This window comes from Anarhichas minor, unplaced genomic scaffold, assembly GCF_050575085.1.
Source record: "Anarhichas minor isolate MPS153535 unplaced genomic scaffold, ASM5057508v1 ptg000033l, whole genome shotgun sequence".
In the NCBI taxonomy this organism is placed as follows: Eukaryota; Metazoa; Chordata; class Actinopteri; order Perciformes; family Anarhichadidae; genus Anarhichas; species Anarhichas minor.
Window position 1 is genome coordinate 4,554,416 of NW_027466479.1, and position 12,653 is coordinate 4,567,068.

General features: G+C 41.1%; 1 protein-coding gene across 1 annotated transcript in view; it reads left to right on the forward strand.

Annotated features, from left to right (window-relative positions):
- Positions 1-12,653, forward strand: part of pvrl2l (PVR cell adhesion molecule related 2 like) — a 176,726-nt gene that overhangs the window by 127,539 nt on the left and 36,534 nt on the right. Inside the window, exons 2-3 of the mRNA XM_076106023.1 lie at positions 269-381; positions 3,441-3,684. Coding sequence (XP_075962138.1) covers positions 269-381; positions 3,441-3,684 — 357 coding nt within the window. The remainder of the gene's footprint in view (positions 1-268; positions 382-3,440; positions 3,685-12,653) is intronic.

The following is a 12,653-nucleotide window of genomic DNA, read 5'->3' on the forward strand; positions in this document are numbered from 1 at the left end:
TCATTAAACTTGGTCCAAGATAGAACCCATTTCATTTTGGAGCGAATGGACACATTTTATTTCACTTTCGTTACCATTGCAACTATATGATATGGAATTTGGCCTAAACTTTTTAGTTACTCACTTTCTCTCTCTCTCTCTCTCTCGTAGCCTCTGTTTGTCCTCTTTAAGTTCCGATACAAACAAACCTGTTTAATTATTCAAACGATATTGGTTTTGTGGATGATGCATAATCTCCCTCTTTGTCTCCCGTTTCGCCCGCCTCCAGGTATCGGGGCTCAGAAAGTGCGAGTGGAGGACGAGCTGGAGGCGTATCCCACTGAGTCTGTTGATCTCCGCTGCGAATTCATCGATGGAGGAGGCCGAACCAAACTCACACAGGTAGGAAGATGGAGCACAACATTGTGTGATTGATAAGGTAGTTGTAGACAAAACATAAAAACAGTGAATCTTAACCCTTTAACTGTAATTTATGACATAGTCAAGGATGGGAAAGGACTTTCTCGCCTCCATAAAAAAATGCCATCTTCTATTGTTATATTGGAAGGGAAGGAGTCCTGCTCCTGATATCTAGTGGAGTTGGGAGGTCTATATATATGCACTAGCTGAGAAAGGGAAACACATGTAACTCTGACAGTGACTATGTGAATGACATAAGAGATATGCATGTTATTTACTCTCTTAAAATGCTTGTGAAATTCTATTAATATCATTAATGTTAGGTTTGTTCCTGTTTTCAGTATTTTTGTTTTGGGATATTTGCTGTGTTTCTGGTTACTATTATTTTGGGATACATACATATCTGTGTAATTCCACTTTTGTGTTGAATTATCAACCCTGATGATGGTGTCTTGGAAGGAAGGAGGGAGAGGGGGAGGGGTTAAACTCATCCAAGCATTCACCTTTCTGTGTTCTCGTAACGGACTTAAAGCTGACATAATTGTGAAAAAAACAAACCTCCTGCACTACTCAGCGCACAGAGATGAGATTGATATCAAATGTCCTGTCACACCTGATCTTCTGTTCTGTTACAAATGTCAACATGATGTTGATAGCAATCAACATGACATCATGCACATTGCAATAAAAATCATCCTAAAAGTACGTATCCAGGTTTTTTTCCCCTTGTCATCGCTAGAGTTGACTCAATTCCACATGCAGATCATCTCGTTTTAACCTCAGACTATTTTGGAAGTCAATTTATTTTATCAGCCGTCCGGATAACAACTTCTCTGACACCACCTTCACTCTTCTGACACTCTGCACACACCAAGCAAAGCAAAGCGCTGTGAGCTGTCTGCTACTTCAATGTGATCCTGGTATGACCTCAACCCCTCGGAGTTGTGGTTGGAATCAATACACAATTTGTTCACACACAAAACCTGAAATTGCAGATGGGTTAGATTGCCCAATATATTTCCTGTACAATCCACAGCTAACAGGGGAGTCTCATCCACTAATTCATGCTGACATCCTGGTTGCAACCCGTCGTCCTCGTCTCACCCTTCAGCCCTCCCTGCTCCGTCTTTCCCGTTCCTCCAGACGCCATACATGTTCTAGAGGTTTGCTAAATGTGTATTGATGAACTTTATTGCCCCTCCTTCCCAGTCCACCACTTTAGCCAGTAGTTTGTATTTACTGTAACGCTGTCACTTTGAGAACCGAGTAGAAAAGAAAATCACTTTGAGCATAACATCGTGGTATTCTCCCTTGCGGTAGAGTCTCATAACAGCCATAGCAGATATCAATATCTTTCACATATCAGAAATCATAAGGAGAAAAGCCTGCAAGACGACTCTTTGTCAAATAGTGTTCTTTAAAATGGCAACAGGAACCTCCTTTGAGAGCCTAAAGAGACCTTTAATTTCATCTCGCAATAGATTCTTGCCTCCTTACTCTGACAGCTTTAATTGAGTTTGACATTTTGCTACTATAAGTGAAATCATTTTTTCAGTTTTCGAGGAAGCACATATTTGAAAACTTGTTCAAAGAAATGTCAGAAATGATGGTATGTGTATCTAACTTTAAAGCAAAAGATATCTGTCTTTCTGTGTGTCCTTAACATATATGGAGAACCGCTCATTCAATCTACTTCACACTGATTGAAGGAGACCACATGGAGTGCTTTTTGTGGAATTTGGTGCAATTAAGACACCCGCCAGGCTCAATATTAATCTTTGAATAAACAAGCGAGCATCGCTCTGTGGAGCAGTGGGGGCGGGGCTTCAGGCCTCTGCGAACAGACTTTATAACGGTGGTAGTTATGTCAGAAAAAGTGACTAATACGTCTATTTGGTGATTAACTCCACGAATTATATTTCACCAATGTTTCTGACCGCAAGTAACAGCAACCGTGGGTGTGTTTTTCAGGGGCCGATTTAGTGATTTGGGGGCCCCAAACCAAACGCCGTCTTGCTTTACTTTCCACCCTTTCTCTAACTGGAAATGTTGGGATTGGCAGTGCTAGAAGAAGAACTATTAACTATTAATAGGAAAACTATTATGAGTTACAACAGTAACATTATTCCATAACTTTCATATCTAAACGTAAAAATAAATCTATAGCTATTGGGGCCCTTTGGGATGTCCCACGGTTGCCCACCTTGCCTAATGTTAAAGTCTGAACCAGAGTGTATTTCACTGGTGTTTCTGACCGTGAGTAGCTGTGACTTGGGTGTGTGATGCAACTATGCCATGGCAGGTGTGTTGCTGAGGACCCAAGGAAGCTCAGTGTAGAGTGTGAAGTTGTTCGTATGAGCGGTTCCTTGAGAAAGCTGCAACACCACAGGCCGAACAGTCGACCCATTGAACCGGCATACTTTGAACCGGTGCTGTACAAGTATATATATATATATATATATATATATATATATATATATATATATATATATATATATATATATATATATATATATATATAGAGCTCATGGAAGTAATTATTGTACTTTAAAATTCGTAGCGCTCAATTGCTGCAACTTGCACAAATGATCCTTATCATGTTCATATCTGAACACTGTCATGATACACATTTTTAGATTTAGTGGGACTCCACTCCACCTTCCGAGGATATCATCATCTCGGACCTGCATTGCGAATAAACATACATACATCTGCTTAGAAATCATAGAAAAAACAGACACTGCAGAACTTTGTTTTCTTCAGTATGAAAGTAATCCAGTGGTAGTTGTCTGTACATGCATAGGTACGCTGCAAACAAGAACCACTGGTAGTTAATTTGGCAGACTTTCAAAGGTGCCAGTTGGCCAAAATGAAAACAAATAGAGGCTAAAACAAGGAGCTCCTTGGTGTTCATTAATCTTCTTAGTCTGGCTTTAAATTGAAATTTGCACACCTGAATCTTTGATAGAAAAATTGCACTTTAGAAAACCCCATAGTGCAAACAATAACCTCTGTTTTTTTACAATCTTTGTTCTTACCAGGTGTCTTGGATATGGGAACCCATTGATGGTCAAAGGGACAACATTGCTGTGTACCACCCTATCTACGGACAGAGTTTTCCCAACCCGTCCTTCAAGGAACGAGTTATCTTCCTCCACAACAATCTGGAGAACCCGTCCATTAGAATCTCTCAGCTAAAAATGTCCGACGCCGGCCGGTACACCTGCGAGTACGCCACCTACCCTTCTGGAAACGAACAGGGGACGACCAGCCTCGTCATGCTCGGTGAGTAGAGGGGTTACACGTCCACGAAACACTCCATAAACCTTGTTACTCCTACGGAAACAACAAGCTGCTGTATATTTCAGATAATGCTGTTTTTATCTAACAAGGACCTTAAAGAGGGCCATGTTCCAAACAGGCTCTCAAAAGCCGTTCTGCTACATGGGCCTTGACAAACTCCTCCCCAGCCATCTGCTTATCACTGCTTCCTACAAAAGAGCTCCCATCGGACCCAAACCCTCAAAAGAGGCAATTTAAAGCATTTGACGAGTATTCTCAGGGTGCGTCCTGGTTACATGCCGAATGAAAAACAAAGAAGCTTGGTTACAAAGATTGAGATTCAGACGTGGCACAAGATGTAAAGTATGTGCGATCAGGTTGAGTTAACAGGTTGTTGAGTTTGTTTTACTCTACATATTGGTGGACTTTGTTTTAGTAAATTCATTTGATTACTATAATTACATTGAAGGAAATACCTAAACCCAGGTTCATCTTTGAAAGTCAAGATTCAATGAAAAAGGCTTTGTGAACCCTTTTAGATCATATTGTGCACATATTTTGATTTAAAGTAACACTTAAAGAGTTTGTTTTTTAAGCTGTGAACTAAATGGCATGACTGTACTGTGATGAAATACATCAATGCTGGTGTTGGTGTGGACATTTCTTACCAAATTTATTTAAGAAAATGGCATCTCATGGTTGAAAATAGTTCAAAACACCGTCTAATTCTAACGCTTGCTAATTCCACCATGTTTACGCAACACTGGTTCCAGAAAATCAGGGGGACAGCAGGCTGGTGACCGCTAGGAGACCACAGGAGAGCAGACGGCCGCTCCGGAGGCGCTAGGGTTTGCGCTAGCTAGATTTAAGGCTCTCCTCCCGGCAATGTAGTCTTCCAGCGGCAGGAATTGAGGCGGAGGGGACAAGAGGGGTAATTCTTGTCTCATTTGTGGTCTAATAAACCGTAGGTCAAATGTAGTGCCACATGCCGTTTGCTATTTTCCAAACTACTGCAGGTGTCATATTTGTCGACACTGCGCCAAGGCTTTTGTCATTCGAAAGTGGCCGTGGTTTCATCTCTCAGCCCCTTGCACACTTTTTTTTAGCTTTCTTCAAAGTTATGCCGTGGCGGGACTATAGACTCAGACCTGGGGAGGGGAAGGTACACTACTACTTGCAAAAAAATTGACAAAAAAAATCAAATTCTTTGTATATCTATATCACCATCCAATCATCTTGTCTTCCTGTAAAACAAAATGCGACGTGTGCTTTTATAAGCTACTACCGACCCATTTCAACCACTAATGTCATGACATCCATCCATCAGTCTGCAGCTTTTAGCGACAAGCGAGGTGTGTGTGGAGCATAGACTGTATATAAGAAGTGGACGTAGTCATCGTGACGTCATGCATTGGGTTTTGGACTGACGGTTTGAAGCCTCGGGTCCGCCGAATTCGCCGTCGCCATCTTGGACTACGACCGTCGCCATGTGTTTTTTTCGCAATCAATGGACAGAAGTTACCATATTTAGAATGCAGAGGAGCGATGTAGAGACGCCGTTTAGGGCAACCTGTCAATCATAGTAAGCCCGCCCTAAAGCATACCCTGCTTTATGGTCTATTTGACTCTAAATAGACCATCATTTACTAAATGAACATCATGCTGTATTGAAAAAGACTTGAAACTAGAGATTGAGACCATAAACTCATGTTTAGAATGTTTACTGAGGTAATAAATCAAGAGAGAAGTAGTCATTTTCTCATAGACTTCTGTGCAATCTGTCTTATTATCCAGTGAATGCAAGTTTTAAGACACCTCCGCATTGGCTCCACTCGGCAGAACCGGAGGTTGCCGCCTGGTGTGAAGTCACAGCACTTTTCAGCCCAGTATTACACTACATTGCAAGCCCATCCACTTTTTAGAGGTCCAATCAAATGCGCAGGATCAGATAGCTCTCGTAACTGTTCACCGCCCCAAATATTCTGTTTCACTCGAGAACACTCACACTACCGAAGCTAGAGACGCTCTAACTTCCGTTTCACTCAGACCTTAAAGCATGACAGTGAGCTCCATCTTGAGTCACATTTAGATAGCGGATGTGTATATGCTAAAAGCCGATTAAGCTCACGTTTATGGTTAGCATTCATTCTTCTTCAAACAATAACTGGAGGTAATGTTGTATTTATTTGATATCTAGGTCAGTCTGATGAAAGAGTGATTTGGCACAGTGAGATCCAAATGTAACAAGCGAGTATCCCTTTTGCTGTAATCTCACTGTCTCCTTGTTGCTTTTGTTGACTTGCTTACACAACGTTGCATTGTACGTCGTGTTATCATAGTGAAAGTTTTTTTAATGAAAGTAGCTGAATAGATGATGGCCTTTGCTGCAATAACTTGCCATTGCGTTGTCACATTTTGTACACAAGTGCAGCACCAGGGTCAACCTCTGATGTGACCTTCTTGACATATTTGAACACTTAGACCTTTCGGTTTAATTAGAGTTTGATCTGTTTTGGCCAAATGTCTGAATTAATTACCTCGAGGACCCTAATTGTGATAATCAGATGAGAACTATTAACATAATCTCACCAGGAGGACGGGAGGCAGAGACATGTGGACAGATGCTTTCATTTCGTATTTCTACAGCTCCGCTAATTGAAGATCTATATCCAGGAAGAGGAGACGTCATTTTCTCGTTTCTGCCACTTTTGGATTTGATCCAATAATTAAACTATCAATAAGTACACAGACTGTACAGCCCTGGTGAGTGTCACACTAAACACACAAATGGCAAACGTGAACTATAGACAGACGCAGTTTTGTTGAGTTCTGTTTATTCTTGTCCTGCTGTTAGTTAGTAGTTTTAAAACGGCTGACTGTAAATGTAGGTTGTATGGACCCTGTAGTTGAGGTAAAATTCTGACCCCTGTTTCTTTAAATCATGTGGCCAAGTATAACACATTGCACCTTTAAGGTACTTTGAAGCCCTTATCCCAAAATGGCATTCCTTCTCCGAATTATTATGCAGTCAAATCTGGATGTACAGATATGTTATACATATTCTTACATCCAGTTTAGAAATCATCGACAGAAGCTACTTATATAGTTCTGGAGTACAACTCCAGATCTTGCCTGAGAGTATCATAGTAACCCAGTGATAGTTTTCTGTACATACATGAGTATACTGCAGAAAGGAAGTAGCTAATAGTTCCAATTTGCCCAAATGCAAAACACATAACCACAACATGTAAGTCACTGACTCCATTGCATTTCCCAAAGCCACCAAATTATGATTATGATTGATTATCATAATCATGCCCCAAGTAAGACAAAGAATATTACTAGGAGAGCTCAAAATCCATTCATAGCATTATGTAAAATTTGTAAGTTTCAGAAATGCCAATCAACATGCTTGTTATATTCCCGGATCACTGACACTCCTCCCTGTCCATTCATAAACTACGGTGGCCCTGAGAGCTCAACGCGCTGCAAAACAAGAAAACACATGCAAATAGAGGCAACACAACACATGTAGCGTAATTTACACATATTTGCCATGTTGAAAACCCGTGGACATTAGGTGGCAACCTCCGGTTCTGAAAAGTGAAGCCAATGTGGAATTACCTAAAACTTGCATTCTCTCTAGTGGCCATCAGGAGGCGACTCCTCTGGTTGTATAGAAGTCTATGAGAAAATGACTCTACTTCTTTCTTGATTTATTACCTCATTAAACATTGTAAACATGAGTTTATGGTCTCAATCTCTAGTTTCAAGTCTTCTTCAATACAGCATGATGTTCATTTAGTAAATGATGCTCCATTTCAGACAGTGTCAGACTTTGACAACTCCTGCTCTAATTAAATAATAGTAGTAAATGATGTAACTAGCACTAGGTAAACACTACTACTACTAACACCTGTTAACTTTTCTTTTCTGTCCCACTTATTAACAGGCTAAACTGCTGCAAACATTTAGCAAATTAGCTCAGAAATTTGAAATCTCAAAAACTCAGGGTCGTGATTTAAAACAACAACTGAGTATTTAGTTGCTGTTAGCGTGGGACACATCCTGTTTCTAATTGGAGACAGCTGGTGTTATTCATCCACCCACATGTCCTCCCATTTGCACGCCGCTTACAAAGGACTGATATCTGGTGTCTCTCTCACTCTCTCTCGCAGTTTACAGCGCTGGGGAGACTTCATGCTTGAATGTGAATAACGACAGTTCCCTGGATTGTTATATAGGAGTGCTGTGCTTACAGTATATGGCCCGTAGCGGCAGTGGTTGTACGATAAAGAGCGTGTACACTCAGAGCTCCTATTATAGTAGCACGCTGACGGGAGGATCCAATATGTTGCACTCTGAACTGAAACGGTGCATTTTCATGAACTCATATTCCGTGCAGTTTCATGGTGCTTTTTCCTTTTTTTGTCAGGGTGAAATGTTTGAGGCCTTTTTTCTATTTTTCGTGCACAAATTGGGTGCAATCTCATAACAATTTATTTATTCAGTGACTGCTGTACAATCAAAGGAAGAATTAAAAGAAAGATGGATTTCTGAAAGCTATTTAATTTGTTGCCGCCTCAAATGTGGGTCAGGGGATTCCTTATCCGCCACACGGAAACAGTTCACAAAGAGTCACTGTGGAGACACAATAGGAGGCCATAATTACAATATATTAATTACAGTACCCCAGTAATTGCAGCCAGTATGGTTCATGGAAAGGAATGTTTCACAAATCCTTTTATGTGTCCTCCCAGCTGCCCCACAGTAGTTTTTTTTTTTTTAAACTTCACAAAACAATAAAAGAGAACAGAGCACGCAGGAGATGCAGAACTTGGCCGTCTTGTAAAGCGAGAGCGTGGCGCGATATTCTGGTGGGCTCGCAGACGGACGTGGGCTAAGCCTCCTAAACTGTTGCTGCTGGCACAATGCAGAGGTAGAGTGGGAAATACCTGCTGGAGAGCTCACCGACTCCTTTTGTCCGCAGTTCCAGCCGTGCCAAGCTCTCTGGGAAAGATTCTGGTCCACGTAAATGCACCCGTCGAACTAAGTGTCTCAAAGTCACTGGAAGACAGTCACATTTTACCTTATTGGATGTGGAATCCATATGAGCCAATCACATTAGATCTTTATCGAATCCACAACCGCTGGCAGCCAATCATATTACATTTTATTGGATATGGAAGCACCGGCACCCCCGGTCATATCACAACTTATTTAAGTGTGAATACATAATACTGACAGCCAATCGTATTATAACTTATTGGATGCAGCGCCACCGCCAGCCAATCTTATTACCTCTGATTGGGGTGTGAATAAAGAATCACTCACTTGGCAGTGAGTGATATAATATCGTCCTGGATGGGGACCAGACAAAATGGATGGAAGCCAATTATATTGCATCTTATTGGATATAGTGCAGCCAGCTGGACAGAAATACAATACAGTATGTCATTTTTCTTTTTAAATCCTCCTCACAGTTTTTTGTTTGAAGGGGGGGCAGTGAGAGTCCAGAGGTACGAGGACTGGACTGCACTCCACTGATCAACGGAGTCGATCCCTAATGGATGGAGCCACTTTTCTGGCACAAGCACTGAATCCAATGAAAAAGACACAAAATTGAAAGTTTAGCCACAAGCCATGTCCTTTTCTTCAAGTGTGTGTCATGCTCATTCTAGAACAATGACAATGTTGTTTCATTTGTTAGTGTCTTCCGAATTTTTATTTAAATAAATCTTTGTGATGTCACTATCTATCTCCAAAGGTGGTAACACAAAGGGGATTGAGCTCATGGTCCACGAATGAAAGTTTTGCAATATTTATATATTTGTAGTACAGTATTACAGGACAGTCCCTGGAAAAAATGCTGTAATTTTTTTTGCACATAAATAAACACAGTTAATAAACGAACATTCATAAAATTGATCAGATAAAATGAATAAACATTCAAAGGCTTGCTTTAAAATTCTTTATTGTCAAATGTACTTACTTACTTACCTATCAGATATATTACTGCATTTAATAGCTACAACTGCATTTTAGTTGTAAATGCTTTGGTCACATTTAAAAATGTGAGTTTAGACAACATTAAACATAACTGGATCCTCTTCATTCATGCAATCATTCGAATGTTGAAACTATTCATAAACATAAACTGCACCTACCAGGGACAGAATAAATAGCATATTCAAACTCTTTCAGCGTGAAATACACAAGAACATATTTAATATCATTCGAGGTTCATTGGCACCTTGTTTACATTAAAGGGCCAGTGTGAAGCCTTTTTGGCGATCTATTAGCAGAAATGGAATATATTTTCATAACTATGTTTTCACTAGCGTATAATCACCTGAAACAAAGAACCGTTGTGTTTTCGTTAGCTTGGAATGAGTCCTTCACATCTACATAGGAGGCGAGTCCGCCATGTTGCAACTCCATGTTTCTACGGTAGGCCAGAAGGGACAAACTAAACATTGGCTCCAGAGAGAGCCTTTAACGTTTCTACATTACCTAAAGGCCTCTGTAGTGAAACTTGTGGAACTGGGGTAACATAAGCCGCGGTACCCCCAGCCGATGTCTGAATGTATATTATGGTGTGTATGGCATCAGAGCTAGGCCAGCAGCGTTAGCACCAACGTTTTGCGCTAGGAGGCTCACGTTACCGCAGTCTTAAAAAGCGAGGAGTGAGCAGAGATGCTAGTGTGTATTCGATAATGCTGCAAGTTACTCGGGAGTCTGTTGCACAAAAGCATTTTGAAACACTTCTTACACTTAGATCACCAGTGGTAGCGATGTCATGTTCAGCAACTGATTGTGGCTTTCATCTTGTAGATGCACTCCTGTGGGGCTCTTGCATGCGCATGCATTGATCGTTAGAATGGCCTTTGCTTTGATTCGTGAATAGTGTCAAAAAGAATGCGAGAGGAAATTATCTCCTGCTGCAAATCGCAGCTTCCGTGTGGAAAATTTGGTGAAAGCTTTAGCTGTCTAGGTAAGCTTGTCAGCAAAGCTTAGTATTTCAGCATCAGTCATGCCAAGATATTAATGTATGTGGAAGTAGTAGTATGACTTTAAACCTCAGTCTGAATCCAGCTGCTGATAGAAATAGATGCCCTCCTCCTTCTCAACATCTGCTTTCCAGGCGTTCCTTACTCAAGTCTTATGACCCTAATAGCGCCATTCGGCTGCAAACAGCAGTAAGAATGTGGTTTTTAGCCTCCCAGCTCCCAGGTGAAAATATTTGTAAGTGTGAGAAGCTGGGTCTTGTTCCGAAAAAGCAAACCTTCCGTGGATGAACAACGGTTAAAGAATAATTACAGGACTGGTCCAGAGTCCTGGTGACAAACCGCAGCCGGTATTTGTTCAGTTTATTTATTGGTGCTTTTACGAAAACCATATCTTAATTGAATAGAAATGTATTGACTCCCCGGACCCTCAAGAGCTAGGAGAGATAAACCAAACCAAACAAGGGCAGAGCCCTTCACTGAGGAGTGTGTCAGTCAGCAGAGCACAATAACAGATGTTGCTACATCGCTGCGTAACAAGCTTGGTTGAATTGGAACAGCTTCCGCCATTCTTTGTGTTGTTGAGTTGTTGATAACAGACAGAGGAAGGTGAAGAAAAAGGCTTTGAGTTTATGTTTGCCCTCAAGTAGGAGCACCGAATCAATCGAAATGCAGTTAAATGCGGCAGCACAAAGGGGCTTGAAACATGAGGCCTCGAGGTGCTTTTTGTATCTGCCTTCAGAGGCGACTCTGAGCTGGGTTTAGAAGTCAAAATGATGTGCTTTCAGCTTTTCGTTTTTGCATAACAAAAGTGACATTGTAAATGATGATTTCTTTTTTTTTTCTCCTTCTTACATTTTAGGCACTTAGCTAACGCCCTCAAGCTTAAATCGGCTGAATTACCCTAAAGCTTAAATGAATGCATTTAGTCAACATTTCTAGCAGCCAATAATGAGTTGTCACAACAACGCACGCAGCAGAATAATTGCATTATAAACTATCCCTGCGTTACTTGAATATTCATGTATTGTTAACAATTGAGGAGACATAGAGAGCCAAACAGATGGTTTTTTTTTTTCAAACAATGTCTGGAAATATTCAGCAGCAGCGTGTCAAGCTGAGAGGAGATGTTTACAAACCTGGGCAGCGGGTTAGACATGAATTTCAAAAATTTAACAAGATCCAGAAGCCTTTATTGATTTTTGGCTAATGTATGCAGCAAAGTAGAAAATACACAAAAAAAATACATCGCTTGGCTGCCTTCATCAGGATACAGCAGTAAATAAATCCATGTTTAGGGAGGGAGAGAAGGAGGAAACACTCAGCCAGGGCTGTTGAATCCACATACGTCTGCTCTGCAGGCTCAGTCTCAGTGTTACCAGACATTGTTCGATGATTCAGCTTCATACCTAGTTGATCACTGGTTGCATGTTGTAGTTGATGCAAGTAACCTGGAGGATTTTTGTTTCCATTTTGCCAGGCTGCTAAAATGTGAAGTTCAAATGGACTTCATCAGCCTCTGAACAGATACAGACTGTACAGATTGCTTCAAATGTTTTTAAACTTTTAGCACAACCCATATAGGACACGATTCTGGGTCAAGATTGGTTGAGTTAAGGAAGTAAATGGGTCTACAATGGCATGGTAAGGGGGTCCAAAAATAGCTCGTCTCTGAGCCACATGTGTGCACAAGAAATGTGCACAAGATATGTGCAGCATTTGCATACTTGGCCAAGTGCAACAAAACACTTGTAATCCGGTTTTAGAAGCCGGGTCTTCAAAAGGTTACAGTGCGGCTGGGGTCTGGCCCAGTTCTGCACACCACCAAGATTAAGTTGGTGTCCCTGCAGCCAGATTGCAATGGCTTCGTCACTGATATTGCCGGGCAGAATGTGGGCCAAATGTAAGTAATAATGTGGTCAGTACTGGGCTTCACTAATTAGCTTCCTGGGCGTCTGGATGGTT